General features: G+C 35.3%; 1 protein-coding gene across 4 annotated transcripts in view; it reads right to left on the bottom strand.

Moving 5' to 3' along the window:
- Positions 1-312: 312 nt before the first annotated feature.
- The window catches only part of LOC128227283 (serine/threonine-protein kinase Nek1-like), a 39,155-nt gene continuing 12,628 nt past the window's right edge, over positions 313-26,839 (bottom strand). The window contains exons 13-41 of one of the 4 annotated variants that reach the window (XM_052937672.1): positions 26,582-26,678; positions 26,104-26,218; positions 25,695-25,845; positions 25,234-25,272; positions 23,894-24,025; positions 22,559-22,630; positions 22,137-22,214; positions 21,135-21,267; positions 19,228-19,363; positions 18,578-18,723; positions 17,727-17,911; positions 16,895-16,984; positions 16,528-16,541; positions 16,172-16,273; positions 15,567-15,647; positions 15,089-15,140; positions 14,580-14,826; positions 13,953-14,087; positions 13,389-13,529; positions 12,379-12,753; positions 11,914-12,064; positions 9,970-10,162; positions 8,856-9,049; positions 7,825-7,889; positions 6,938-7,180; positions 5,750-5,854; positions 5,373-5,509; positions 4,520-4,652; positions 313-2,732 (exon numbers count right to left, since the gene is read on the bottom strand). In XM_052937672.1, coding sequence (XP_052793632.1) covers positions 2,719-2,732; positions 4,520-4,652; positions 5,373-5,509; positions 5,750-5,854; positions 6,938-7,180; positions 7,825-7,889; positions 8,856-9,049; positions 9,970-10,162; positions 11,914-12,064; positions 12,379-12,753; positions 13,389-13,529; positions 13,953-14,087; positions 14,580-14,826; positions 15,089-15,140; positions 15,567-15,647; positions 16,172-16,273; positions 16,528-16,541; positions 16,895-16,984; positions 17,727-17,911; positions 18,578-18,723; positions 19,228-19,363; positions 21,135-21,267; positions 22,137-22,214; positions 22,559-22,630; positions 23,894-24,025; positions 25,234-25,272; positions 25,695-25,845; positions 26,104-26,218; positions 26,582-26,678 — 3,756 coding nt within the window. In that variant the 3' untranslated portion in view covers positions 313-2,718. The remainder of the gene's footprint in view (positions 2,733-4,519; positions 4,653-5,372; positions 5,510-5,749; positions 5,855-6,937; positions 7,181-7,824; positions 7,890-8,855; positions 9,050-9,969; positions 10,163-11,913; positions 12,065-12,378; positions 12,754-13,388; positions 13,530-13,952; positions 14,088-14,579; positions 14,827-15,088; positions 15,141-15,566; positions 15,648-16,171; positions 16,274-16,527; positions 16,542-16,894; positions 16,985-17,726; positions 17,912-18,577; positions 18,724-19,227; positions 19,364-21,134; positions 21,268-22,136; positions 22,215-22,558; positions 22,631-23,893; positions 24,026-25,233; positions 25,273-25,694; positions 25,846-26,103; positions 26,219-26,581; positions 26,679-26,839) is intronic. The other 3 variants (XM_052937673.1, XM_052937675.1, XM_052937674.1) reach the window with 3 other exon arrangements.

The following is a 26,839-nucleotide window of genomic DNA, read 5'->3' as shown; positions in this document are numbered from 1 at the left end:
GTATAATGCACCAGTCAATTGTAACCACGGCCCCCAAGGTCCGGGGAATAGCGGGGACTTTGACTTTCGGTCCAGCCAACCTAAATGCCCCTGCACCCCATGGACTCTAGGTAAGGCCCAATCCCCGCAGTTTTTGGCGCGAAGGCAAAACCGACACATTCATCCGGCACTGCGGGGCCACCTGGAAAGTAAAAACACGGCCCATTTCCCCGGCTATCCCCGGACCTGGGGTGTGTGTGTGTGTGTGTGTGTGGTTACAACTGCCTGGTGCATAAGTTTAACTATCTGTGGATATAAAGATAAATAGTTCAAGATATTTCATAAATTTTATTAGATTTATTTTGTCATCTAAGAACTAGCTAGCACAAAGATAATATTGGACAAAAAGCCAGCAAAATTACATGAATTGGCAAACACAAAAGAACAAAAATGTTGATACAAAATAGAAGAAAATAAACATGGTATTTTTCACTAATGGTGGTGTAATGGTCCATTTTAAACATTCATCAACAGAAAACTATTACAGTAATTATGCTATGTAGATGTGTATCCTTTCAGAACAACATGGACGGAATACATTGTAAAAATTGCAGCTAATATTCTCATGTAACCTATGTTACACAAAGATTTAGTTGAAAGGTTTGCTTTTTTTATTTTAAATTTTACTATACACTGACCAAATAAACTCCCATGAACAAACAAAGTGTCGCTAAACCTCAGGCCCAAATTTCTCTAAACCATTATAACAGGATTAAGCTAAGCTCACTCTTTTTTTGTTTATCAATAATTTGCATCATAGTTACTTCAGTAGGAGTTTTAGACTTCGAATATGAATTATATATATCATGACCATAAGAAACCATTTTTCATTTATTAAATCAAATTGAAATATGTACTTTTGCTCATTGAAATAAGATTCTTAATAAGCCTGTTAAGCTTAAGAACTTTCGAAAAATTGACCAGAGCCGTACTAGAAAAAAGCAGTTGATCAAAATCTAAAATTCTAAAAATAAGAAGGCATTAAAAAGAATAGAACATTTCAAATCTTGTTCTTACAACTTTACTATTTGTCAGAAGTGCAAAAAGCTGTGTTGAATTTATACCTCATATACCATAGATGATGTGAAAAATATTAGTTTATAATACTTATAATATATACTTATAATATATATATATATATATTACCTTAAGTGAAGTCATATTTGTATTTAAGGAATAAACAAGATCAATAATTTTCATGTATATTGTTATGCGATGATTAGCGATCCGATCCGAACATATCCGAAGATGTTGCATTCATTAGATGATAATCACAATTGCCAAAAGGCAGTTCATTTAAGGAATGGAAATTGAGGTGTAAATTATTACAGTGAAACCATGGCCCTTTTTGTTAAAACGAGTCACCAAACACAGTAAACATATACATGTATTAAATGTACTGGTTACATTCAAGTAAAAGTGGTTATACCCATTGAATGGACGGAAAACAGAAGCTTTCTAACTATATGGGGAAAGACAAGATTCATAATCAGAATAAAACAAACTATGGATTGTTTAATGTTCTTGTATACAGTTGCGCCTAAAAAAAGCCAAGCTATAATACAATTTGAAGATATTTGATGTAAGATGTCATTTCATTTCGCCACTGGTTATCATGTTAAATTTGAATGCTTGGTGACCCCAAACAATTTTAGAATCATCCGAAACGGTATTGCTCGCTGATTTTTAATACAGAAAACAGACAAAGCTATATTGTCTTAATTTCAACTGAAAGAAGATGTAAATTGGCCTAATTTGACATCCTAAAAGGCCAATAAAACATTTTTGTATAAAAATTTTTTGGTGTATTTACTGTATATTCTGTCTCTACACAAAAACTCTTTCAAAGGATCCCATTATAGTATGGAGTTCCAGGCATCCAGAATTCATACATTTGTTAATTGGATAGTTTTTTAACCTAAATCCAAAACTATGGAATTTCAGACTAGTTTGTTCATCTGTAACTTTGATCATGAACCCATAATTAAGGTAATGAACATTTGATTATCTTTGACATTCATCAATAAACAATGAATATGAATTAATTTCTGTTTATAATTTTACAAGTAAAAAAAGTGTTTTTTACAGTTTCATACAACCATCTTAGTATATATATATAAAACTCTATCACCCTGTGATAATATTTAGCACATTGTGAATATCACAACAATATTGTAATAAACATAAAATAAACAAAACATATATATATATTTTAATCACTAACAGAAAAGTGAGACAATATAATAAATATAAGAATTATAGAATTTGTATGGCAAAATACCATTCACATATTTAGTGTTTTTATTTTGAGCAGAGCTTAATATTCACAATTTTTTATGAATGGATCATTCCGCAAGTAAAAGGAATTCCTGATATCTGATGATAAATAAATATTTGGGTTGCAAATTTTAATTTTTGCTTTATTGCTTAAGAACAAAAAATCGTGAAATATTAACCAAGCTAACAAGCTATTTGTCTTTATGTAATACCTTACTTATCATTGCACAATCATTCGAAGGGTTTGAAAGGTCAACATAAAGCTGGCTTTACTTAATAAATTTACAAGTTGGCCCCTCTACACACATATCTTGGTGGTAAACATATATCCAATCATTGATCAATATTCCGTTGTGGCTTGAATTTGTGATGTGTCTTATCAATGATGTGGCCTTGTTTTCATCAGCTTATGTTGTCTGAAAAACAAAATGTTACAGTTGTAGAATTCAAAAGTAAACCTTTTAATATATGTGACACTGTTTGCGAAAATGAGCCCAGTTGTGGTATACAGATTTTCAACAAAAACAAATATGAACCAACCGATAGGACTAACACATTTTTTTATGTAAAATCAAATTTAGGTAGCTTTTTGAAAATATGTAATAACAGTTATGAATGCCTGCTAATGGGGCACGAAACTTTGAATAAATGAAAGCATCACTTCTTCCTTCACAGGACGCATTCTCACTGACAATGTCACAGATTGTAGAATAGTTTTTAGTCGTCCGACCTCATGTACCATCAATAAATATTTTAAAGTTGGACATGCCCAGAAAAACAAATGGAAATTAAACACTATAACCATGATACATTGTATCTATGTGATTAGTAATTAAATTCGTTGAAAGGAAAAGGCAAAATTTCAACAGACTCTGATAGATTTGAACAACAATATAACTTCCAAGAAATTAACATAAACCAAGATACATTCATATATATTGTTTTCTTTCTGAATACCATTGGCCAAAAAATATACCAATATTAAAAAAATAAAATCTAATCAGCACTGATTCGGAAACTTTTTTCAAATGAAGCGGAAGCATCTGCAGTTTTGTCATGTGATTGCACATTGTATCGATAGTAATGTCAGCGAATACTTGAGCTTTCTTACCTATATTCAACTCAATTGTCTTATTATCACAGTTCAAAGTTGATGATTTGAACACAAATTGAAATTTCCTGCATAATGCAGGCATTCAGAATGTCTACTACTACTACTAACAATTTGCCAGGATTTCTTTTCCACAATAGTTGCAATTTGCCAATTTGCCAATTTATGAAAGAGCACCTTTAACATGTTAGTGAATGTTATCATTTGTTATGCTAACACAGGAGGAAAAGGACAAATATAACAAGGGCTGATAGTGTTAGGTCAGTCAAAAGTCAACTAAGAAAGAAAGTTGTTTTTGTCAAACAAATGCATTTAAAAAACAAACAGAAAAATGTCAAGTAACCCATCTGAGAAAAATGCAGTTTAAAAGCCTTTTTCACAACACACAACTGCAAAAGCGCTTTTAAAACACCTCACCAAATGTTGAGAAGAAAAAAATAAATTTGAATTAAGCAACCATACTTAGTGATAAGAAACATCAGTGCCTTTTCTATATTGTCAAGACTTACCAAAGATTCTTCCTATCATTTATGAAGAAACAATTGTTGGAATCATCATTAAAAATGAATGGAACTAAGATTTTAATGTAGTGTTCCTAATTACACACTAATATCAAATTGTAACAGTACTCATTTTTCTAATGTAAGAGACTTGCAGTAACAACACTGTCAAAAACATATTTCAGTTAAGCCCTAAGTTGTGTAGTCTTTGGATCAAAACCAAACATACTTACAAAGACCATAACTTTAAAAGCTTCCTTTACTACTATGATTACTGACGGTATTCCCCAGAAATAGTTTCGTTTAAACTATGAATATAACAACCATTGTGAAACAAGTTATAACAACATTATAGTAATCACTTAGTTGGCACAATGTTACAGCAGAGTGGGATCTTGTGTTGTGGGGGAAACTGGAGTTCCCGGAGGAAACCCACTTGTTCGTCTTGGTGAACATAAACCAAAACCACATGTGACAAGGCAGGGAATAGAACCCGGGTCGCCTTGGTGAAAAGCGAGTGCGCTAACCACTGCGCTAACCAAACAGATATAATCAAATGATAATATCCATCGAAGAGGATACATGTACCTACCATCAGTAAATGCAGCATCGGCCATAACAAGCTGGAATACTTTGGGGTACAGGTGTATATGTGAAGGTCCCAGAAGGTCCTGAGCGATCCTGGCCCCTTCCTCCATATTCTCATCCTCATCCTCCTGCAGAGCCTGAAACATGACAAAAAACATGTGTTAAAATAAGAACAGGCATGTTTGGGGGAAGAGAGAGAAGACTTATGACTTATGAAATCCTCAGGGCCTGTTGAGAGACCTAAAACAAGTATACATGGCCGATGAGGTCCAGACCTGAAACATTGGAAACATGAGGTTTTAGAAGCGAACATGGGAAACACGTGGTCGGAAATGAGGTAATTATTAGGTTTTAACTTAAGCATGGAAGACATGAGGTCCTGGCCTTTATTATGGAAATCATAGGGTTTGGCCTGATACATGGTAAACATGAGGACTTGGCCTGAATCACAAGAATCATGAAGACATGAGCTTCAGATGTCATGATGACTTGGCCTGAAACCTGAGAATCATAAGATCTTGGCCTGAAACATTGGAATCATGATATATTGGCCTAAAACATGAGGGCCTAGCTTAAAAATGGGAAACATACGGCCATGACATGAATGATGGGATTTATGAAAGCCTGGCCTGAAACATAAAAATGATAAGGGACAGGCAAGAAATTAAAGAATAATGCAGCCCAGGAATAACATAGCAAACATTAGGATCTAAATCTTCATCTGTATAGTGTAATACAGCTGTGACACATTTATATTTGCTGTTTGAGTAAGTACATGTACATGAAAATAATTAAAAACACTCCAAAACTTTAAATAACCTTGTCATCACTCTTTGAGGGGATTAATAAATTTCTACCTGTATGGTTTTGTAGACCTGTATGAGCTTGTCTGCGCCCAAGGCTTCCTCTAACTGAGCCCGGGTTTCCTCAAGTCTCCCAAACAGATCAAAGTCGCCCATGTCCTCTTCATCATTGAACTCGCTGTCACTGTCATCTGGATAAGGACAAAACAACAAGGCTGTCTTCTTATGTTCACAATCAGGTAAAACAATAACAGTGACCCAGGTAACTTTCCCAGATGACAAATGTTTATCAAGCTTTAAAGGCGACATAAATTTCCACTAGAGACTTGTTAAAAATCATGCAATTACTGAAAACTTTGTTTATTGAAATCCCTTCAAATTAGCTACCCAAGGGTGCATGTTATAAGTTCAAGATGCAAGAACTTATGTACCAGTAGGGAAGAGCTCCGACATGCCATCATCCCTGCTGCCATCCGGAGTCTCTGGGTTCTCATTGTCCACTGAGTCAGACCTGTTTGCATCACCACCACTGCCTTCTTAAACACAAAATAAACATTGAATATCTGATATATTGAAACATACCGGTTGCTTGTTTACCGTACTTCATTCAGATTTCAAGTATTGCCTCTGAGTACAATCAGGCAAATGAACATGATTCTAGTTCTTCTCAGTTCTTAACTTCTTACATTTTCGCAAACTGAGGCTTAAAGCATTAGAACATAATTTTATTTTGATAGGAATGCTATTTTAATTGTCTAATTATCTAATAATAGTTGGTTCTTGTATTTAAAGACCTTTAATTAAATCATAAGAGATTGGTTATTGTTAAAAAATAACCCATCATTCATCACTGAATAAACAAGATATTATGGTCACAAACATGTGTTAAAAGTTTGGTGAGGATTGGACAAACAGTTTTCAAGAATTAGATCGGAAACAATCTTCGGGACGTATTTTTCAAGTCTTTTTTTGCAAATAAAGGGCCGTAACTCCTAAATGACAAAAGCGATTTCCATGGCTATCGAACTTGATCAAGATATTATGGTCACAATCATGTATGTAAAGTTTGGTGAGGATTGGACACATACTTTTCAAGAATTAGATTGGAAACATATATTTTTGAAGTATTTTTGGCAAAAAAGGGCCGTAACTCCTAAATGACTAAAGCGATTTCCATGACTATCGAACTTGATCAAGATATTATGGTCACAAACATGTGTTTAAAGTTTGGTGAGGATTGGACAAACGGTTTTCAAGAATTAGATCGGAAACAATCTTCGGGACGTACGTACGTACAGACAGACAGACGTACGTACGGACAAGGGCAACCCTATATGCCGCCACTTTGTGGGGGCATAAAAAGATGACTTCGGACAGAGTGAATGACCAAAGTCATTGCATCTTTGCCATCAACACAAGGTTCTCAATTTAAACCAGCTGGCGGCCTAAATGGACAGTTAAAATTGGTTTTTAGCTGCTTAGAATTTACCTTTTTCAAAAAGAAATAATCAAAACAAACAGGAAACTGGTCGGTAAAATTTCTTTTTGGGATGGTTCAGCCCAAAGTTATAAGAAACCCTGAAAACATAAATATAACGGTAGCAATATATCCAACTCACCATTCTCCTCCTCTCCGTCATCATCCTCAATATCGCCATCTTCGGCATCCTGGTCTCCTTCTTCCCCGCTGATTTCCTCCCCATCGCCCTCCATATCTTCTCCCTCCCCTGTATCATCCACCCCCTCCCCCGATAGCCCGGCGCCATCCGGCGTATCCTCCTCGGTATCGAGGTCCCCGTCGTTTCCCTCACGGTCACTCGACAGGCTGAACTTCACTGGGCTTTTCTTGCTGTCCTCTTCAGCTGTAAGTCAACCAAGGGAATTATTATTTTTAAAAGAAATATTCTAAGCTTTTTTTCAATCAATTCAAGTCGGGCTAAAAGCCAATGACTCTGCCTCACCAAATCGTAACAATGATGTAAGAAAAAAAGGACTAAAGACAGTCACACTGTTATTACAAATCAACTGGATGATCTTAAATCCCTTGACGAGTATTATTAAGTGCACACAGAATTAATATCTATTCACAGTAAAAGCCTTCTAGAGCTCCTGCCTTTAATTAAAAACCTTGATATCAGACTGAAACACACTTTCTAATTGTGAAATGTTCTGAATGATTTACCCCACGTACAGCAAACTGATGCAAACGCCATAAGGCTTCTCCCAGTATTAGAATGGACATTACTCGACAAATAGTTTATACGGATTGACAGTATTTGCTCCAGTTATTTAAACTGATACTTGTATGATACTTGTGTACTAATTTCATGTGAATATATCTTGAGTGTTCTCTGAGTTATGACAGAATGTTGAAGTCTATACATGACTACGTCAATGACAGCGACACCAAGGCTGTGACCATACCATGACCTTTTTCTGGGAAAAACAGACAAGCCAAAACTCTTGCAAAAGATTTGGCATAATTAGAATCTGTAGCTATGCTCACAATCATCACATAACAGGCTCTGCATGGTGGCTCTCACACTGATAAGGTCAGCCATGTCTTCATCTCTGAAATTCAACAATACATGGATTACCAAAATGTATCATTTTGAAGGGTAAGCTTTTTATTTGCCCAGTGGTCAAAATTAGCACATGCTCATAAGCACTTCAATGGTGAAATGGTTTCAGGACTTCCTCAATACTGAATTTTATATTCAGGTGGACTATTTAAAACAATCATGACACGCAATAGTATTAAAATTTCCGAAATTTCAGTGATTTTGATAACTATTTGCCTCAGGTCAATTCCCGCTCACCACATGCAATTAAGTTCTTTACAATGGTATATAAAGGGAAGTCAATTTGTGATGGCTTTTGTTGCTGAGTACAATGATGAATCAAATCAAGGACAAGTGGATGAAAAGTGTAACAAATTGTCAACAATTATGTTCATGTTCAGATTCTTAAATTTGAGACAAATTAACCTTTCTGAAAAAACATCTATTCTTGCATATAAACAGACTTGTGTTCCTGTATTTTTACTTGGCCTATAAATTTCTGTCTTTCTGAACCTTGGAAAGACAAATGACATCCTGGTGTGGAAATACAGGGAACATTAAATTATTATGCTCTTGTCAGCCAGATGATAAATAATAAGATTAAAATCATATAGTTAAAAAACCATGACTATACCATGAAAAATATAGCATGATAAATCCATTGGAAAATACGATAAACAAAACAAAACATAATAAATTTGTTTATGAATCATGCCTGTGCGGGGCTTGAACTAGCAAGGTAGAATCAATACCAATACTACGGTATTCATACTAAGATACAAGTGCTCTACTTACTGTGTCAATAAAATTCAACAACTAAACAATATATCAATAACCATGTATCTTCTTACCTCATATTTAAATGCTATGGCAAGTACGAAAAAAAGTCCCAAATAATTCAGCTGTGAATTAGTGCTAATATACAAGGAGGGCTCTCTTTCCTTTTTCACTCTATAAGAATTTTATCCATACTTACTCATCATCTTCGAAGTTTTCTCCATCCTCCTCCTGTTCAGCTCCTTCTCCCTCCGTTTCCCCCTGTCCAGACTCACCCCCCTTATTTCCATCTCCCGCCCCACCCATGTCCTCCCCCTCGATTTCTTGAGATGCCTCAGCTGACTCAACTGCTCGCTCCATGTTGCTGTAAACATTTTCAATGTTTTCGTCATCCTGTAAGAGAAAGTTGTAAGTAAGTAAAGTAAGGTTGGCCAGTTAGGGCAGCGAATAGAACAATAGCTTTCTACCAAGGCCTGGACCTATGTGAGTTTGATATGTGGTCATCAATCTGGACAAAACATCAAGCCAACAATGGTGATAAATGTAATGTTGTCCAAGGGGGGCACTTTTGAATTATACCACCCTCAACAGACACCCACCCATATACTAAGAAAATAATTGCCCCCCCGTTTTATGTTTTCCTGGAAAACCCTATTGCAAAACATCAAGCCAACAAGGGTGATAAATGTCTTGTTGTCAAATTTGTTTCACATGTATTGTAAAATTAGTATGTTCAAACTCAAAATATTCCTTCATGAGTTTACCAAAACATTGTGAGTTATATCATAAACATTTTATTAAATTTCTGGTTTTATGAATACAGACTTTTCCACTTTTACCAAGAAACTGAGAAGAATATGTGAGTGAATTTTGAGAAAGTTTAATCTACAAGCATACTATTAACAATTCATTTTGATAAGAAAATCACTCTTAAAAAATTACTTTCAAGAAAATCATACCAATCATTTTATAGAATGGTTACAAAGTTTAAACATGTATTTCTGTTAAACTTTTCAGTGAAATATCCGTTTATTTTCACTGCTGTTATTTTCACTGCTCCCACGGATTTTGATTACAGTGTTGCTAATCATATATATAAGCATTCACATCGTCTCCAAATTGATACCACAATGCTATGCTTGCCATGCAAATATGCTAATTTATGTCAATTAAATTGATGTTTCTGGAATTTTAGCACAAAATAAAAGTTGTTAACTTCTGTGTAAGATCTAATTTATTTCACTCACAACCACTCTGTGAAATCAATTTCAATCTAAACCTGAAATTAAACAAATATCCTTTATATCTCTTACTTCCCCCTCCTCCTCTTCAACAGTGGTCATATCCTCCAGACTCTGGGCCCTGGGCTTCACTGGGCTCTCCTGGGTCATAGTGCGGAACAACCCCGCCAGGTCGGGCTCCGAGCAGGTTCGGAGAAGTTCACGGTGCCCGATGTCAAAACTGCCCATCGTCATACCCAAAACTAGACCTGTCTTGCGTTTCTCCCTGTAAAACAGACATTGGTTAAATTAAATCTGCTGTAATATCTTCCTGAAACTGGTGATATGATTTATTATAATAATAATCCTGACAAAGTACCATTATTTTGCACAAACTGTTTTTAAATGAAAAAAAAATCCTTAATTAAATAATTCAAAATTTATGCATCATAATATCAGTGAAATTCAAGCCTGTGAAGATTAAAGTGACCTTATGGTTTCTGAGGTATCATAGCAATTTTCAATATTTCAATTTAATTTTTACACACTATTGAAAAAATGTTTTATAATCCTACCACTGATTACTTTTGTTTTTTGCTATGAATACTAATTTTTGCAGACAACTTCAAATGTCAGAAAAAAGAGTAATAATCTCTGGCCAGAAGCAAATTCCTCATAAATAATACAGTCAGAGATGCACAGTCAAATCGTGATCGAATAATTGGTCTACCAAAATATTTCGTGAAATTTCCAATTCTTAGAAAACAAGAGCCGTCGTAAGACAGCACGCTCGACTATGCTGCTTTGTCTTAGAATACAATAACGATGTAATAATACCAAGTCTGGTCTCTTCATGTCAAACCTTACTAAAATTATTCAATACATTAGGTGACTTTGATGCTGCCCTCCCACCAGCCCGCCCAAACAATGACGCAAGTCATTCAAATAACTTGATTTACCATTATGAAAATGTGGTTAAGAATATACAAATATGCCTTTCAACGGAAATTGAAAAAAAAATAAAATAAAATAAATTCAAGGGCCATAATTTGTATTTAGGCTTAAAACAATATGCCTTTTAAAGGAAATTAAAAAAAAAAAAAAAAAAAAAAAAAAAAAATTCAAGGGCCATAATTTGTATTTAGGCTTAAAACGGAGTTATGTTTCTTGTTGTAAGATGGTCGTAAATAATTTTGAATTTTATTAAGTGCATTTAATGAACGGTATAGAAGTTTTTTTTGAAGAACTTGCCCTTAACTTTTACTTGCCTAAAACTTTAACCTAAGTCAATCAGGGGCCATAACTTGTATTAAGGATATGGAGTTATGTAACCTCATTGGGTGATGGTCCTGAACAATTGTGTGAAGTATTAAGTCAATTGAATGAAGGGTATAGAAGTTATTAAACAATATCCCAACCTGCCCTAAAACTTTAACCTAAGTTCCATAGTCAATCAGGGGCCATAATTTGTATAAAAGATAATATGGAGTTATCTAACCTCATTATGTGATGGCTCTGAACATCTGTGTGAAGTATTAAGTCAATTGAATGAATGGTATTGGAGTTTTAAGTAAAAATCCCAACTTGCCCTAAAACTTTAACCTGCCCTAAAACTTAAACCTAAGTCAAGCAGGGGCCATAACTTGTATTTAGGATAATATGGAGTTATTTAACCTCATTGTGTGATGGTCCTGAACAACTGTGTGAAGTATTAAGTCAATTGAACAAAGGATATAGAAGTTATTAATAAATATTCCAACTTGCACTAAAACTTTAACCTGAGTTCCATAGTCAATCAGGGGCCATAATCTGTGTAAAGAATGATATGGAGTTATCTAACCTCATCATGTGATGGCCCTGAACAACTTGCGTGAAGTATTAAGTCAATTGAATGTAGGGTATTGGACTTATAAGTGAAAATCCCAACTTGCCTTAAAACTTTAACCGGACGCCGACGCTGGGGCGAGTAGTATAGCCCACCTATTTTTCGAATAGTCGAGCTAAAAATTAATGAAAATAATCACAATTAGTACTTACCCTTCATCTGAGAGCTCTTTGACAACAACATCGTCTTCTGGTTTCTTTGATTGGTCAATTGGTTTCTTTTCTGCTTGGTCGGTTTCCTCATTCACCTTCTCAAAGAATGTTCCCGCCCCCAAACTCTTCACTGATGAAGGCCGACTTGGTGCTGAAAAAAAATGGGTCATGACTTTCAAACAATGGACATTTGCCAGATAGATACGCCATTTCAATAAGATTTCTGCAAAAAACTACTGATTTTTGAAAGTTGAATCAGTTTACACATGAAAACAAAATGCTTTCAAAAATTAAAACGAAACTAATGTGCTACTATCTCATTCAAATCATAAAAAAATGAAACTATAGAAGGGAACCAAGGAGGCACAACAGGGTTATGATAGAAATGAAGCAAATTGAACAAAACATAAAAATAAAAATGAAGCAAATCAATTTTTTTCTTCAGCTGAGCCATCACACACATACCAAACTCCATTGGGGCATCTGGCTTTGGTAAAAGCACTGGTTTAGGCAACGTAACAGGCTTTTCTGGCAATGGCGGTTTTCTAGCAGGAATTGGGGGCTTAACTACCTCCTTTGTTGGAGAGTCTTTTTTCTCATCTGCTTCAACATGAGATTCAACAATCTGTTCAGAGTCTTTCTTTTGATTTTCTGGCTCAGCTACAATGTTATCTACTGTTTTGCCAACAAGGGAAGTAACTGTGGGTGCTTGTGTTGGAGATCTTGTGGGTGACCTGCCCTTCGTGGGAGAGTCCAGCTGGGAGCTTGCTGTTTCCGGGATTGTAGACAATCGGTCATCATCTTCTGTCGATGTTGGTGGTTGTAGCTCACTCTCGGTGGCTGGTGAGAACAGATTGGAGGTAATGCGTGCAATTGTACAGCAGAAAAACAACACAATGTGATCACTACTATTCATGGATTTGAAAATACATGCAAACCTTAATGTTTTAAGTTAAGAAACAAGCAATGCTGGTGTAAATTTGAATTGGCTATTAAAATTACAATACTAGGTACATAAACAGAAACGGAGCATGCCAGAAATAAAAGGGTGACTCTAAAGGGATTCAACTAAAAATTGGGGTGAAACAATATGTAAGGCCATAACAAAATGATTTTATTTTTAGCATCATTGGGTAGGTAGTATTTCAGCGTTCAGAGAAATTTGCTGAAATCAGGGGCATTCATTATAAAGATGAATAAGATTTGTTTTTTCTTTGGCACTTCTATGTTTGTTTTCTTTCTGGATAGATTGATTTTCAAACTTCAACCTGATGCTAAAAACAGAATCAATTTGTTACAGGTATGGCCATAACAAAGACTCTATATCTAAAGACTATTGTCAAGAAAAGAAGCATTGAAAAACGTATGTGTAGGTATTATAAAAATTCTATTTACAATTATTGTAATCCATGTAATTAATCCCCAACACAAAAATGAAACATCCTTTAACTAATTTTTCCAGAAGTCCTCAGTACCTTGTTTCTTGTTTTCTTCAGCAGTTCGGATGGTTATTGTTCCCTTTGTGATAGCTGGAGCCTTTGTGATTGTAATGGTAGAACCAATCGCAGCGGAAGGGGTGGGACCTTCCCCAGTTGAGGCAGAGCTTAGGCTGCCCTCTGGAAAGGTGGGGCTTAATATGATAAAGACTCCCATGTTGTTGTTCTTTCAACTTAGCAAATAGCCTTTATATCAATGGTTATGATTATACTTGTGAAAGTATGGACAGAAAAAAGAGAAAATCTATAGATCAAGAAACAGAAACACAAGACAGATGGAAAGAAAGAATTTCTTACAATAATTACAAACTGGCATGATTCACATCAAAGAGCCATTTAATGAATTAAGGCAATTAAATTCTTATGATTTTCTTATATTCTTACATGATAGTTATGCTAAAAAAAGAGAAGAAAACATGTTTAAAAATGCTTAGAATGACCAAGTTTCAGTATAATTTTACTGAGCCAATTTTATTCTCAAAAGATAATAATTTGTAAATAAGTAAAACATACACGGTGCATGCGGAAAACAACAAGACATACCTGACTTATCACTGGCCATGGTCTGTTCTGCAAGAGGCACCCCTTGAAGGGCCTTTACCACAGTCTCCCCAGGCCGGCCCCATTGGCGCCGTACAGAATCTGGGTTCATTATAACACGGTCCCGTGCACTTGTTGCTGGGGGATAAAAAATAATAATTGCGATACCATTTTTAACCTTTTTTCCCTTTGTGGACATCAGTTTTTCATTTTGATTAGAGGTTATAGCAATATGGCTGCCTATATTCTGTTTTAAGTAATTCTTGCCTGTTACCAGTTAAAGATAGTAATATACAAAAACTTTTTTAAATATCTACATAAATTTTGTAAGGCCATGCCAAATTCATTTTGTGTTCAGCTTCATCTGAACTGTAGGTTAACAGCCTTCCAAACCATACAACAACAGTTTACAAAAATCAAAATAAAGCAGAGAAACAAGTTTAGAGGTGTGTTTTACAAACCATATAAATAGGAACCAACAATTAAACAGCTTTGTTTGCACAATGGGTCTTTGGATCACCTGTTGAATATATCTTTAAATTTAAGATGATTTTTTTTCCTGCCATGTAAGGTAGGTTTTGGAATTGGTAACTGACACTTAACATTAAATAAATTTTGGTATGGCCTAACCTTCCATCTGTGAGGATGTCTCCTCAAGAGCCATCTGTGCTAGGTCGAGGGAGGGTGCGTTTCCCCACTGTGGTCGGGCGGGATCTGGTGTGTCAGGTTTCTCTGCAAGCTTCAAGCCCACGCCACCTCCACCCCACTGGGGTCGGGCTACTTCCATGGTTTCAGGTTTCTCGGCAAACTTCAAGCCCGGGCCACCCTCACCCCACCGGGGCCTTGCGGACTCGGGTGCCTCTTCTTTGGGTGGTCCCTTGTGGAGACATTGTAAAGCATACAGTTATGTTGTTCAGAATGACAGTGCACCAGGAGTAAGGTACATGTGTATAAATTATAAAATCATGAATTTTACTGCACAAATAACAATAAATGTAAAAGACAAAAAATACAAGTCACAACATTGTTTTTCCTTATTCAAATTTAAAATACTATATTTTAAAGCTGCTTTAAATTAATAAACAATTCACACACATCTTTTGCGATACAGTTATAATTTGAAATATTATGCACTTTACCTTTTCATTTAACTTTTTAAGTATACTTTCCTTCTGTTTTTGCATTGGTGTCCTTGAAGATAAGAATATAAAAACAATTACCACAATTACCAAAGAAACAAAATATTTATGAAAGAAACAAATTTACCATACCTACAAGTATCTTACTTTATAACTAAAGCTGAGCAATGATTTTCGATTCATTGTAAACTGCTTCAAAACCGACATAAGATAGAACAGGTTTTTGTGTACTGTATATTGGATAAAAAATTCATTTAAATTGAGGATAATTCTAAAAAGGAATGTGGCAATGATACCACTTAGGAACAAGAGAAGCGCAGAGCAAAATGCAGCAACATGTGCACCAACTGGCAAGTTTCATTTCATCTTGAACAGTTATTGAGTTTCTGCCCATGTTAAATTTTTCTTCTTTGAAAAAGACAGATCAGCTAAAATGAACCATGACACAAGCCTCATCCATCTTCAAGCAATGACTCACTTGGCCCTATCTTGGTCCTCATCTGCCACGCCCCTGGCCGGACCACCCAGAGCACCGAGAACATTGGTGATACCAGGCCCCCTACAAACAAAAAACATGTCCATGTACATAAACAGTCCTCCAGAAAGGATATACAATAACATGTCATACTCCGGATTTGTATTGGTATCAAATGAAAGGCTTTCTCTGTGCAAAGAAAATGTAAAATGTTACCGCAAAAAATGCAGCGAACATTTTTTTTGCCCTTTTAAGATTTCAAAATAAGTCATTTACATCCAATTTCAGTTGAAATAAAAGAAAAAAAATATATACCAACTGTATTAACGGCCTATATATTAGTAAACAGTAAATACCTTTCAAATTATACCAAAATTATATGGAGTCTCCAAATCAAAACTTAACATTTGTGTTAATGGAGCTATCAGAGAACCAGCTTATTTGTGGGTCAGACCCATTAAAAAAAACTATTTTTACTTCACTGGTTCTGTATAAGATTGACAAATACTTCACATGCTCAAGTTGAATAGTAAACGAAATTTGACTGCTATCACACTAACAACTATATAACATTCAATTCAGGACATTACTCTATGAAATAAACTCACGGTTGTGGTGGCGGAGCCTCCCCTATTACCCTGGGGTTGACCCCTAGGGCGTGAACTGCCCCTGTGATAGGAAATGCTGGGGCTGGGGAAGGGGCCATAGGCCTGAAATTAGGGGCCAAAAGTACATTGTTAGTCAAACCTTTCAATGATATACCTGCTGCAATTGAACTGCAATCCAATTTATTTGAATACCCTTGGATTGTCCTATCATCACCCAAAAAATGCACTTAAGTTACCATACACATGTCATGTTGTTTGATTAGAAAGGAAGCAGTCCAGATCAGAATTACCATCAATCCAACATGATTTTTTTTTACTGCTTTAAAAACTGATTTGTTTTATGGATTATGCTTTACCTTCTGCCTTGCATCTGAAACAAAACAAAATCAGAATTTAGATTTCAGAATTTAGATTTTAAATGAACACATGATTTCTCATTGCACAATTAGGAAAAACAAATCGCACAGCTAAGTGCATGTCAACACTTGTCTGTGTTTTTTCAGTTAGAAAAGGGAAATTACTCCAAATCATTCATACCAGAAATAGGGGCAATGTTTCAAATGTGCTTATTGTTTCAATGTATACAAATTTTCATTGCAATATCTTGAACATGTTTTAAGTTATAGCCAAGGTTCTAGGTTTGCTATCACATTACCATGACCTTTTACTTTGAAAAACAGACAAGCTTAACAACCACACTAGAAAAAGGACTACCAACCATACCTCTCTTTTCTGTCTCTCCCTGTCAAAGAAGTCCTGTTTCTTCTTGGCCAGGGCTTCCTGTCTCTGTTTAGCCCAGTCCTCAGCCTGTTTCTGTAGTTAGAGAAACACAAATACATACAATTATGTGCAGTACAATAGCTAAGTGAAACATTGAAAACTACAGGGACAAGCCCAGTTGCGTAAAAGTAACCAAGATCCTGTTTAGGGATTGAGTAATGCTATCCTATGATATGTCCTCACATTTGTCATGAAAAATAAGTTTACTACTTTCAATAAAACATGAGAACATGATGGAAATATAAGGCACAATCATCATTTTGTGAGTGTTTTTTGTGTCTATTCTCAAAACGACAAAACACACTCGAAATCTATCAGCAATGCTCTTATGTTTAGTGGTACAATTCTTATTAAACTTATCAAACTACGAGTACAAACACTAAAGCCTATGCACAGGTTTAAATGTCAAGATTGCAAAACACATCCCCCAGCACACCAAAAAGAGACAATTTTGATATCTCACAAAGACTTTTTTTAATTCTGAAATTAGCTTAATTTGCCTGCTTTGTGCCCTTTCATATATTTTCGCCTTTTCCAGGTGGAAATTTGAAAAGTAGTAAACCTTCCATAGGAAAACACGAAAATGCCCCAAATCTAAGGCAAAAAGCCACCACATTATTATTTGATATTTTCGCCCTGATTTGGCAGCATTTTTGCCTTCCATTTGGAGAGTTTTCTTGTTTTCTTATCTTCGCCCAAAAAAAGGCATAAATATAAATGGCAGAAATCAGCCAACACATGAATCTGTTAAAACAAACAAATAAACCATCCAAACCTTAAGAGCCTCAGCTTTCTTCTTCCTCTCCTCTGCTCCGGCCTTGTCCCCATGTGCCTGCATGTTGCGTCGTTCGTTGTAATTTTGTTGCCGTATTTGCCGCAGTTTCTCCAGGTATTCCTGCTCCTCACGGTTCCTAGCGTCTGCTGCTGAACCGGCCTGGTTCCCTGCGCTCGGTTTGTTAACTGGAAAAGAGGTTTGATGTCTTATTATTGTTTGTTGGCTTGATGCAGCATTATAATATTACACAAACAAATACAAGGATAAAATATTTATGTGCCTAGGTACAAATACGAGCACTTTCATTGCAAACACGATTATATTTGAGTATCTTAAACAGTGTTAAGCTTATATACAAAAATGAAAGTGATTGCTTGATACCAACAGCTATGACATGACGATAAAATATATCACATAATTGTCAATGGGTGCCCAACATGGGCAATAATGGATTATGATTATTTTTAATCAATTGCCATCAAACTTTATTATCAACCTTAAAACAATAAAAATTCATGTGTATAGTATCTTTCATTCAATCAAAACGTTGCTATAAATGTACAGATATAGTATACATTTAATTTTTTTTTAAAAATTCTGTCATTCAACATTTTGGGCCAATTTTGAAATATATAAGACATAGTAAACATAACTTATTTTCTTCCCAAATTTAGTATGGAAATACACATTCCATTATATCCAATTTAACAATGTACTATGGTTGTCCATTTCAATTTGAATATCAATTATGAAATTTGTCCGATTATCCAACACCAGTGACAAGTACAAAGGCTGTGACAATACCTTGACTATTTTTCTTTGAAAAACAAACAAGCGAAAGAACATCTTACCAGGTGTCGGTGTTCTCCGAGGATCGCTGGGATTGGATGGCCCAAACAACTCTGCTTGCCCCCGCATCTTGTTGTTTGCTGCTGCTTTCCGCCGGCTGATGAAATCCTCCACCAGCTCAGCACGCTCCTGCTGCTGGTTTGCTCCTCTGAAATGTAGAAATAATGATTATTCATCAGAAATATATCAGACAAGAATTATCACTGTCCTTGATGCTTGTTGAGTGTGCCTCTTTATATCAGCTGACGAAATCCTCCTGCCGCTCAACACATTGTTGGTTCGCTCCTCTGTTGAAATTTTAATAAAATCAACATATGAATATAGTAAAACAAGGGCATAACTTGCAGGTGAATGTTGCTTAATGAAATGAAATGACGGCGCAAGCTTTTGCCACTGTAAATGGCAATGGCCGAGTTTATTCACATAATGGTTATAAATTATACTAATCATTATATCATATTTTTTAGGCTTTGCACAACTGAGAAAGTATTTTCATTATATACTTCTTTTATAAAACTTCAGTTGCTGTATCTAAACACAGGGCAATAGATACAACTGAAATTAAATGTAATGGAAATCAACCACCATTTTTTTTATAAATTATGATTTTTATTTTTTTAAAAGTTGGAATAATGCAATTATGAACAAATACCTTTGGTTGTACTGTTGGTATACTGGTGACGGTTGAGGGGCCCTTCTCCAGGGATCAGGGGTGCCAGGAAGGGGCCTCACATGGGCGGGGCCAGCTGGCAGTGGTTTAGGGGCTCCCATGTATGCTTGGACTGGGGCTGGAAAGATGAATGGTGAAATAATGAGTTAAAAGTATTTTAATTGTCTGATTCTTTCTCCTAAGAATACAAGTACTGGATTTTGATTTCTAAAACATTTTTCATTTTTTTGTTTCTTTCATTCAATTTTTTGTCCATTCATGAATAACAATATGTATTATCCTACCAGTACCTTATCAAAGTAAAAATTTAAACTTTGTATCACATAAAATAGGCATTTATTTAAATGCCTTGCTAACATGTTTTTAGCATAAAACTACAAGTACTTCAGCTGCTTTGAAATTGAGTAAAGCATGTTATATATTGATAACCTCTTACAAAGACCTAAACCTGGTGTTGCTGGTAATATATGTAGTTAATTGATGTCTAAATTACATGTTATATTCCTTAGATACTCATTCTACTTTGATTCCTATGAATGGCAATGCGGGCATTTAAACAGGAACCTTATGTGATTGGGCAATTTTGTATCTATGAAGGCTTTTCAAAAGTGCAGTATTGGCGTAAAATAGTTCTTAGGATTTTCGAAAGAACGGCCACAATATTTTTGTTTAAAAGTATCTCCTAGATTAACAAGAGCCATCACAGAGACAGCGCGCTCGACTATTCCGCCGCTTTTCAGTGTAAGGATTGAAAAGTTTTGGCGAGACATGAATGGATCACTGTAAAATTAGATCAGATTTCAATGCATTACATGATGTATTGGCTGAGATATTAACATAAATGTGGTTACATGCTAAATTTTAACCAGAATTTCTAAGTCCAATAAAAAAAGGGTCATTATTTGCAAAATACAGTTATCTAACTTGCTTTTTCAAGTAAGTTGGGTGGTTGAGTAACATTGTATAAAGTCTCAATGCAATACATCAAGTATTTGCTGGGATATTAATCTATGTGTGCTAACATGCAGAATTTCCAAGTCGCATAAAAAAGGGGTAAAAATTATATAATATGCAAGATAGAGTTATCTTACTTGATTAATTAGGAAGGTTGAATGGTTGGGAGCCTGTGTATAAAGTTTCAATGCAATACATGATGTATTCGCTGAGGTATTGACTTAAAAGTGGTTACATGCAAAAGCTTAACCTTAATTTCTATGTCGAATAAGGGCCATTATTTGAATTTAATACAAACTAGAGTTATCTTATTGGTTATTTAAGTAGATTGGATGGTTGAGTACCTTTGTATAAAGTCTCAATGCAATACATCACGTAAGTGCTGAGATATTAACCTATATGTGCTTACATGCAAAACCCTGACCAGAATTTCTAAGTCAAAATAATAAAGGGCAATTATTTGCATTTAATGCAAACTAGAGATAGCTAACTTGGTTCATAAAGTAGGTTGGATGGTTGTGTACCATTGTATAAAGTCTCAATGCAATACATCAAGCAGTTGCTGAGATATTAACCTATGTGTGCTTGCATGCAAAACCTTAACCAGAATTTTTAAGTCAAATAATAAAGGCCAATTATTTGCATTATATTCAAGTAAGTGCAATCTAACTTCATTTATAGTTAACTTAGGTTAGATAGATGGGAATACATATCCAAAGTTTCAATGCAATAAATAAAGTATTTACTGAGATAATACTCAGATAATGACTTAAAGGTGCTTACATGCAAAACCTTAACCAAGGTGTGACTCCAACGCTAGGGTGAGTAGTATAGCTCTCTTTATTCTTCGAATAGTCGAGCTAAAAACTGTTCCTAGGATTTTACATGAAATGGCCCCCAAATCCTTATCCATTCTTTTTACCCTCCCTCCCTACCTTTAGGTGGGATTCCCTCCTGCCGTTTCCGTATCTCCCTGTCTTGTTCAAGCTTGTCCAGATACTGGTTGTAATGCTCGTATTTCCCTCGCGCTGCTTTTCCATTCTGGTCACCTGCTGGCCCAGCTATAGGCTACAATGCAAATTTAGCTCATTCTATATACATGTTTTCATTTGAATATTGGGAGAGTTTTAGTATGGTACTAACACTTCATTAAGTAACTTCTAAACATACACAATGAAGAATCAAACCCAGTTACAGAACTTTTTTATAATCATCATATGTCATAGTATAACAAATGAGAAAATGTGGAAATAATTCTGGAATTCATATGAAAATACACAGACAGATCCTTGGATACACCTTTTGGATACATCTTTGACATACTGCTGTTTGCAAATGACCTCAGTCTTTGAAGCTCTGAATGGTCATGATTTTAACTACACCCCAATCCATGGAGTCAATTTCCACATTACATAACAGCATTTATAGACTATTGATTGCCTTCACAGATCAAAGATTATGACAGTTTCATCAGCGATATGGCTTATACTTAAAGAATCACAATGGATTAACTGCTGAAGGGGCGGGCTAACATCACTTCAAAGTATCAGAAGGGCTATGAGCCCGCCCCTTCAGTAGTTAATCCACTGTCATTTTAAAAGTATAAGCCATATCGCTCATGGAACTGTCAGAATTCGATCCATACATATGCAGTTTGCACTGGTTTCACTTTAACTGACCAATAAAATTTTATGTATAAATAATACTCACTTAAACGATCCTTTAAGAAACAAAACATTTTGAGCAGTTAAAACTGACATGGCTGTTTGGGCAGTTCAAATTGACACTTTCTACAGGGAAAAAGGCATTACAATCATTTTTTTGCGTTGTTATTTTTTTGAAGGGTAAGTTTATTTGAAAACAGTAGTCTATGTTTAGCCAATCTTTAAAGATAGATGTTTACAATTTCTAGCATGTAATTATGAATTTGAACATACCCTCTGAACCCCTATTGCTGGTCCACCGATCCCAGCCGCCCGGACCGGTTCTCTCACTTCCTCCCTCTTGTTATCCTTCTGAATACAACAATGTAAATTGTATGTGAGGATTTTTTGTATGTTGACATATTGAAGCAGAATATTCATGTAAATCTGCCTTGGAGATTTGATACATTTCTTAACATGAACTTTAAACAAGTTGAACAGTTAAAGAGCAAGAACAAGACTTGTTCAATCTTTGGAATGCCTTGTATTAATTTTGAATACAAATTCCACATTTTCTGAATATCCTAGAAGTGTGCCAAATCTGGTTTATTCAGAAAGAATCAAGGGAATGAGAAATGGAACATAAACCATAAAAGGATGTTGTAGAATATTCATATTTATGAATTGCCCCACAACTTTCACTATCTTTCACTCACCCCGCTGTCAGATTCCATGGACCCTATCAAACTGGTCCACCCCTCCTCCCTGGCCTTGTGCATTCTTGCAAGCTGAGAATTATTAAAAAGCCAGACTTTATTAAATAGACTAAACATATGCATCACGATGAGCAGAAATAGTTAAAATACATAGGCCAACAACAATAAATTGTGTGGTTAGGGTTTCATCTTATACTTAAACAGGCAGGGTAGGTATTTTTTAAATATATTTTTTTATATGTCATTATTGTGGAATGGCGTTGAAGTAATCTTTAGTATTGAGTTTTTTAAACTTCATATACACCACACAATTTTATTTTCTCTCTTTTTTTTTAACCATCAGACTATAAAAATGGTAGGATTGGCGTCTGTTTTGTAGGTAGCGTCGGGTTACCCAAACCAATTTTTTAAGGCCTTATGCTTCTTTTTTATGAATAACACATCTTATACATGCCAAAATAACATAATTAAAAAAATACTGTAAAACCCAGGTCTACTTGATGAGATTAGTATGGAGTTCATCACGTTATTGCAAGAACTTTATAAAATTGAAATAAATATTTAAGAACTTTCTTCAGTTTTGACCTTTCTCATGTATGTTTCACAACTTTCATTCCTTTTCGCCTCTATTTCTCTTCTGTTTTATTAACCTTTCATCACTTAACACAGGTAGACCATTTTTGTAGTTTCCCTAAACATGTAATCAATTCAAGTGCTAAATGTATCTTTCAACCATATTACTATTTCAATTAGTCCAATGCCATTTAAAATTCTGCCAGAAGTGACTATTCTCTACTTTTTGAAATCTAGTAATTTCTTGCATGGTCACTCGAAAAGGACACCAGCACTGGTTTCTGCCAAGCAATGGACTCCAGAGTGATTCATATCAGTATCACCTGTCTTATCAATTAAGATCGAAATTACTTAAGAAGGCTTAAAGCTGCACTCTCACAGATTGAACGTTTAGACAACTTTTTTAATTTTTTTTTCTTGGAACGGGCCAAATTTTGCGAAAATCGATGGAAAGCAGTTATATAAGACTGCTGACAAAAAGTGAGATCGCAGATTTTTATATTTAGGTTAAAAAATTGATGTTTTCTGCATTTTTTTTAAACCGTTAGTAACGGTTTTAGTCATAAAACATTAATTTTCGAACTGAAATATGAAAATCTGCGATCTGATATTTTGTCAGCAATCTTTTATCATTGGTTTGCAGATATTTACGCAAAATTTTGCTCTTTCCAGGACAAAAAATTAAAAAGCTGTAAAAATGATATATCTGTGAGAGTGCAGCTTTAAGTTCCAAGTGATATTTTTTCAGTCCTTAGTTCTAACCCTCTGTTTCTCCTGCAGGTCACGATGTCGTTTCTCAAGCTCTCTCCGTTTCACCTCCTCATCTCTCCGTCGTCCCTCGTCACGTCGTTTCTTCTCCCGATCCAACAACTCCTGACGACGCTTCTGGAGTTCCTGAAACATGACGTAACATTATAGTTGTGGTCATTATAATAGATAGATGATCCCACAGGCATAATTACTCTGATTCATTCAAAATTGGAACACTCCCATCCCCTGAAATCATCCAGAATTCCTCATTTGGACAAGTAATCCTGGAATTTCCATTCTTAATTTCACGATTACAGTGATACCTTTTCTCAAATTAGGTGCAAATACTTATACCCCTAAAAAGACCAGGGGACCATTTTAATAAAGATCTTAGTCGATTTTAGTCGTAAATTGAAATGATCTAATTGTCATAGTTTCATTATTTTGCAACATATTTGTGCGAATTGAACTTTAGCCAGTATTAAAAATGAACACAAAGTTTTGATGTTGCCATTTGTGACGTTTAAACAGATTAAAGAATCTTAAAGATTATTGAAGTTACAACTTAAAACCTTTCCCCAGGTACTAGCATTACCCACACTATAAACTTTGATATATTTTTACCTAATTTAAGTGATTTTTTTTAACATTTCTGTAAAATTATGATTAATTATTTCTGTTGTGGAAATATTCCAAAGTTAGAGCTACAACTAGATTATCAAGTCTGAAGTAGCCCTTTGTTACCAAATAAACTCAGTATGTTACCTGTATGATTTTAACTGACTACAGAAAAACAAACAGAGGGTTAATAAAACTACACTTTTATAGTGATGAAATTATATGATAGAATTAATGGAGCTCGGTCCCAAAGAATATTAACTAATTATTTGGGTTATACTAAAAAAGAATGTTGTGATCACTTACTGAATGCCAACACTCAGTCGAAAAAGGGGCACAACTGAATAATTTTTAAAGCTTGAGTTATAGGCCTTGCTACACATATTCTCTGGCAACATTTTGACCAAGTTTCATTTTAATATCTTAACGGCCAAAATTAAAGGTCTTGCAAACGGACGACCCCAACAACCACAAGGCAATCACAATACCTCAACTTATTTTCTTCGAAAAACAGACGAGATGATAAAACCACATTTAAGTAAAGTAACACGAAAAAGACACCCAAATCCATCTTTTATATATAATAGCAAACTTTAAAAGACTTTTATAGTGTAAGTTTATTAGAAAAATCCTCCATTTTGATCAGTGTGCACAAAAACAAAAGAAGACAAAGAATTCCACAATACAGCCGAAAAGACTAGCATGCCCTGTTGCAAAACCTATGACTCACATACCTTATATGATGGTGAAATAGGCAGGCGTTCCTTTGACCCCTTATAACAGAGAAAAACCATATGGTCAACAAGAGTGCTGCAGAGCAAACTCCAATACTCGTTTTTTCACTCAAAAGAGGGACATAACTCAATGATTATTAAAACCAGAGTTATGGGCCTTCCTGTACATGTGCCTATTGTTTCTGGCAACATGTGTACAACGTTTCATTCAAAAGTTTTTGTGTTATGGCCAAGATTTAAATTTTTGAACAATTATGTAGATGAGGATGCGGACAACACCAGGGCTATTACAATACCCCCCATTTTTTTTTCAAAAACAGATGAGTTTTTAAACTACGATGTACCAGTATTTAATTTTTAAGGTGTGATTTTTCAAATGCCATTAACTAAAGATAACAAGCTATTTTGTCTTATATAATTAAAGCTGGGAACCTAAACAGACATTTCATTAAATCAAGTACCTGGCTACTGGAAGGCCTGCTCCCAGCTGCACTTCCAGGACGGGAACCAGAGGCACTACCTGGACGGGCACCAGCTGCACTTCCTGGGCGGGAACCAGCAGCACTTCCTGGACGGGATCCACCTGCACTTCCTGGCCTCTTGGCTGGTGCCCTGAACAGTACAACTTTTATTATGAATGAAGCTGCAAACGGATGCCAGAGCTCATCAGTTTTTAAATTTTTAACATTCTGCCAAAAAGTTTAACATGACAACTATCTTAGCATGATAGGCCTTGACACACAGTCATATCCACTAAGTTTTCTTGAACAATTTCAACAACAATCCTGGATGAATATTCAATCCAACTTGACTATTCTAACAGTTGCACTGAACAATACATAAACAATGCATGACATAGTCATGGCTAACCTATTTTCCTTGGATTTCCTCACCACTGGCTGACCATATATTTTTGAGGGATCATATTTCTTGCCGGCAGAGCCTGCTGCAGCCCCAGGTCCATTTTCTGGACGACTACGGGAGGCTGGAAATGAAAATATCATGGTATAGTCAAACCTGTATTAGATCGAAACTTCTGGCAAAGGTCAAAGTTGGCTGCTAAGTGCAGACATCCATTTAATCCTGGGGGGAGATGGCTGAATGTTGCCACTTATACATGTGTATTATATGTTATTTTGTACATGACATATAACTGACATGGTTACTTCATTATTCACAATATGGTCAAATTTTTAGATCTGGCAGGTAATCAAACCTTTTCATATATTATGCCCGTAAATATTGTTCTTAAGGTAAGTAAAGATTATGTAATAAATGCTAAAGCTTGGGAGAGGACAAGAAAAATGCAGGTGACACAAATATAAATAGAAAGAAAGGATAATAATACCTGAAGGAGGTCGTGCCGCGGGTTTTGGTGGGGGAGGGAGGGCACGGCCCAACTTGTGTCCATGCATCACTGTATGGCTGAACTCTGACTCCAATTCCTGTGGTGAAAAATACATTTAATATGAGAAATATTGACATAGCATTGTTACACAAATTTCTCCTTAAAGGCAGCCACCTTCATTTTATTTAATATATATTAATAAAAATATACCTTTGAGAGGGAAATCTATGAAGTAGCATCAATTTACAACAATCATAC

This window comes from Mya arenaria, chromosome 3 (genome assembly GCF_026914265.1).
Source record: "Mya arenaria isolate MELC-2E11 chromosome 3, ASM2691426v1".
Lineage (NCBI taxonomy): Eukaryota > Metazoa > Mollusca > Bivalvia > Myida > Myidae > Mya > Mya arenaria.
Note: the sequence above shows the minus strand (reverse complement) of the source record. Positions and strands in the feature narration are given on the sequence as shown.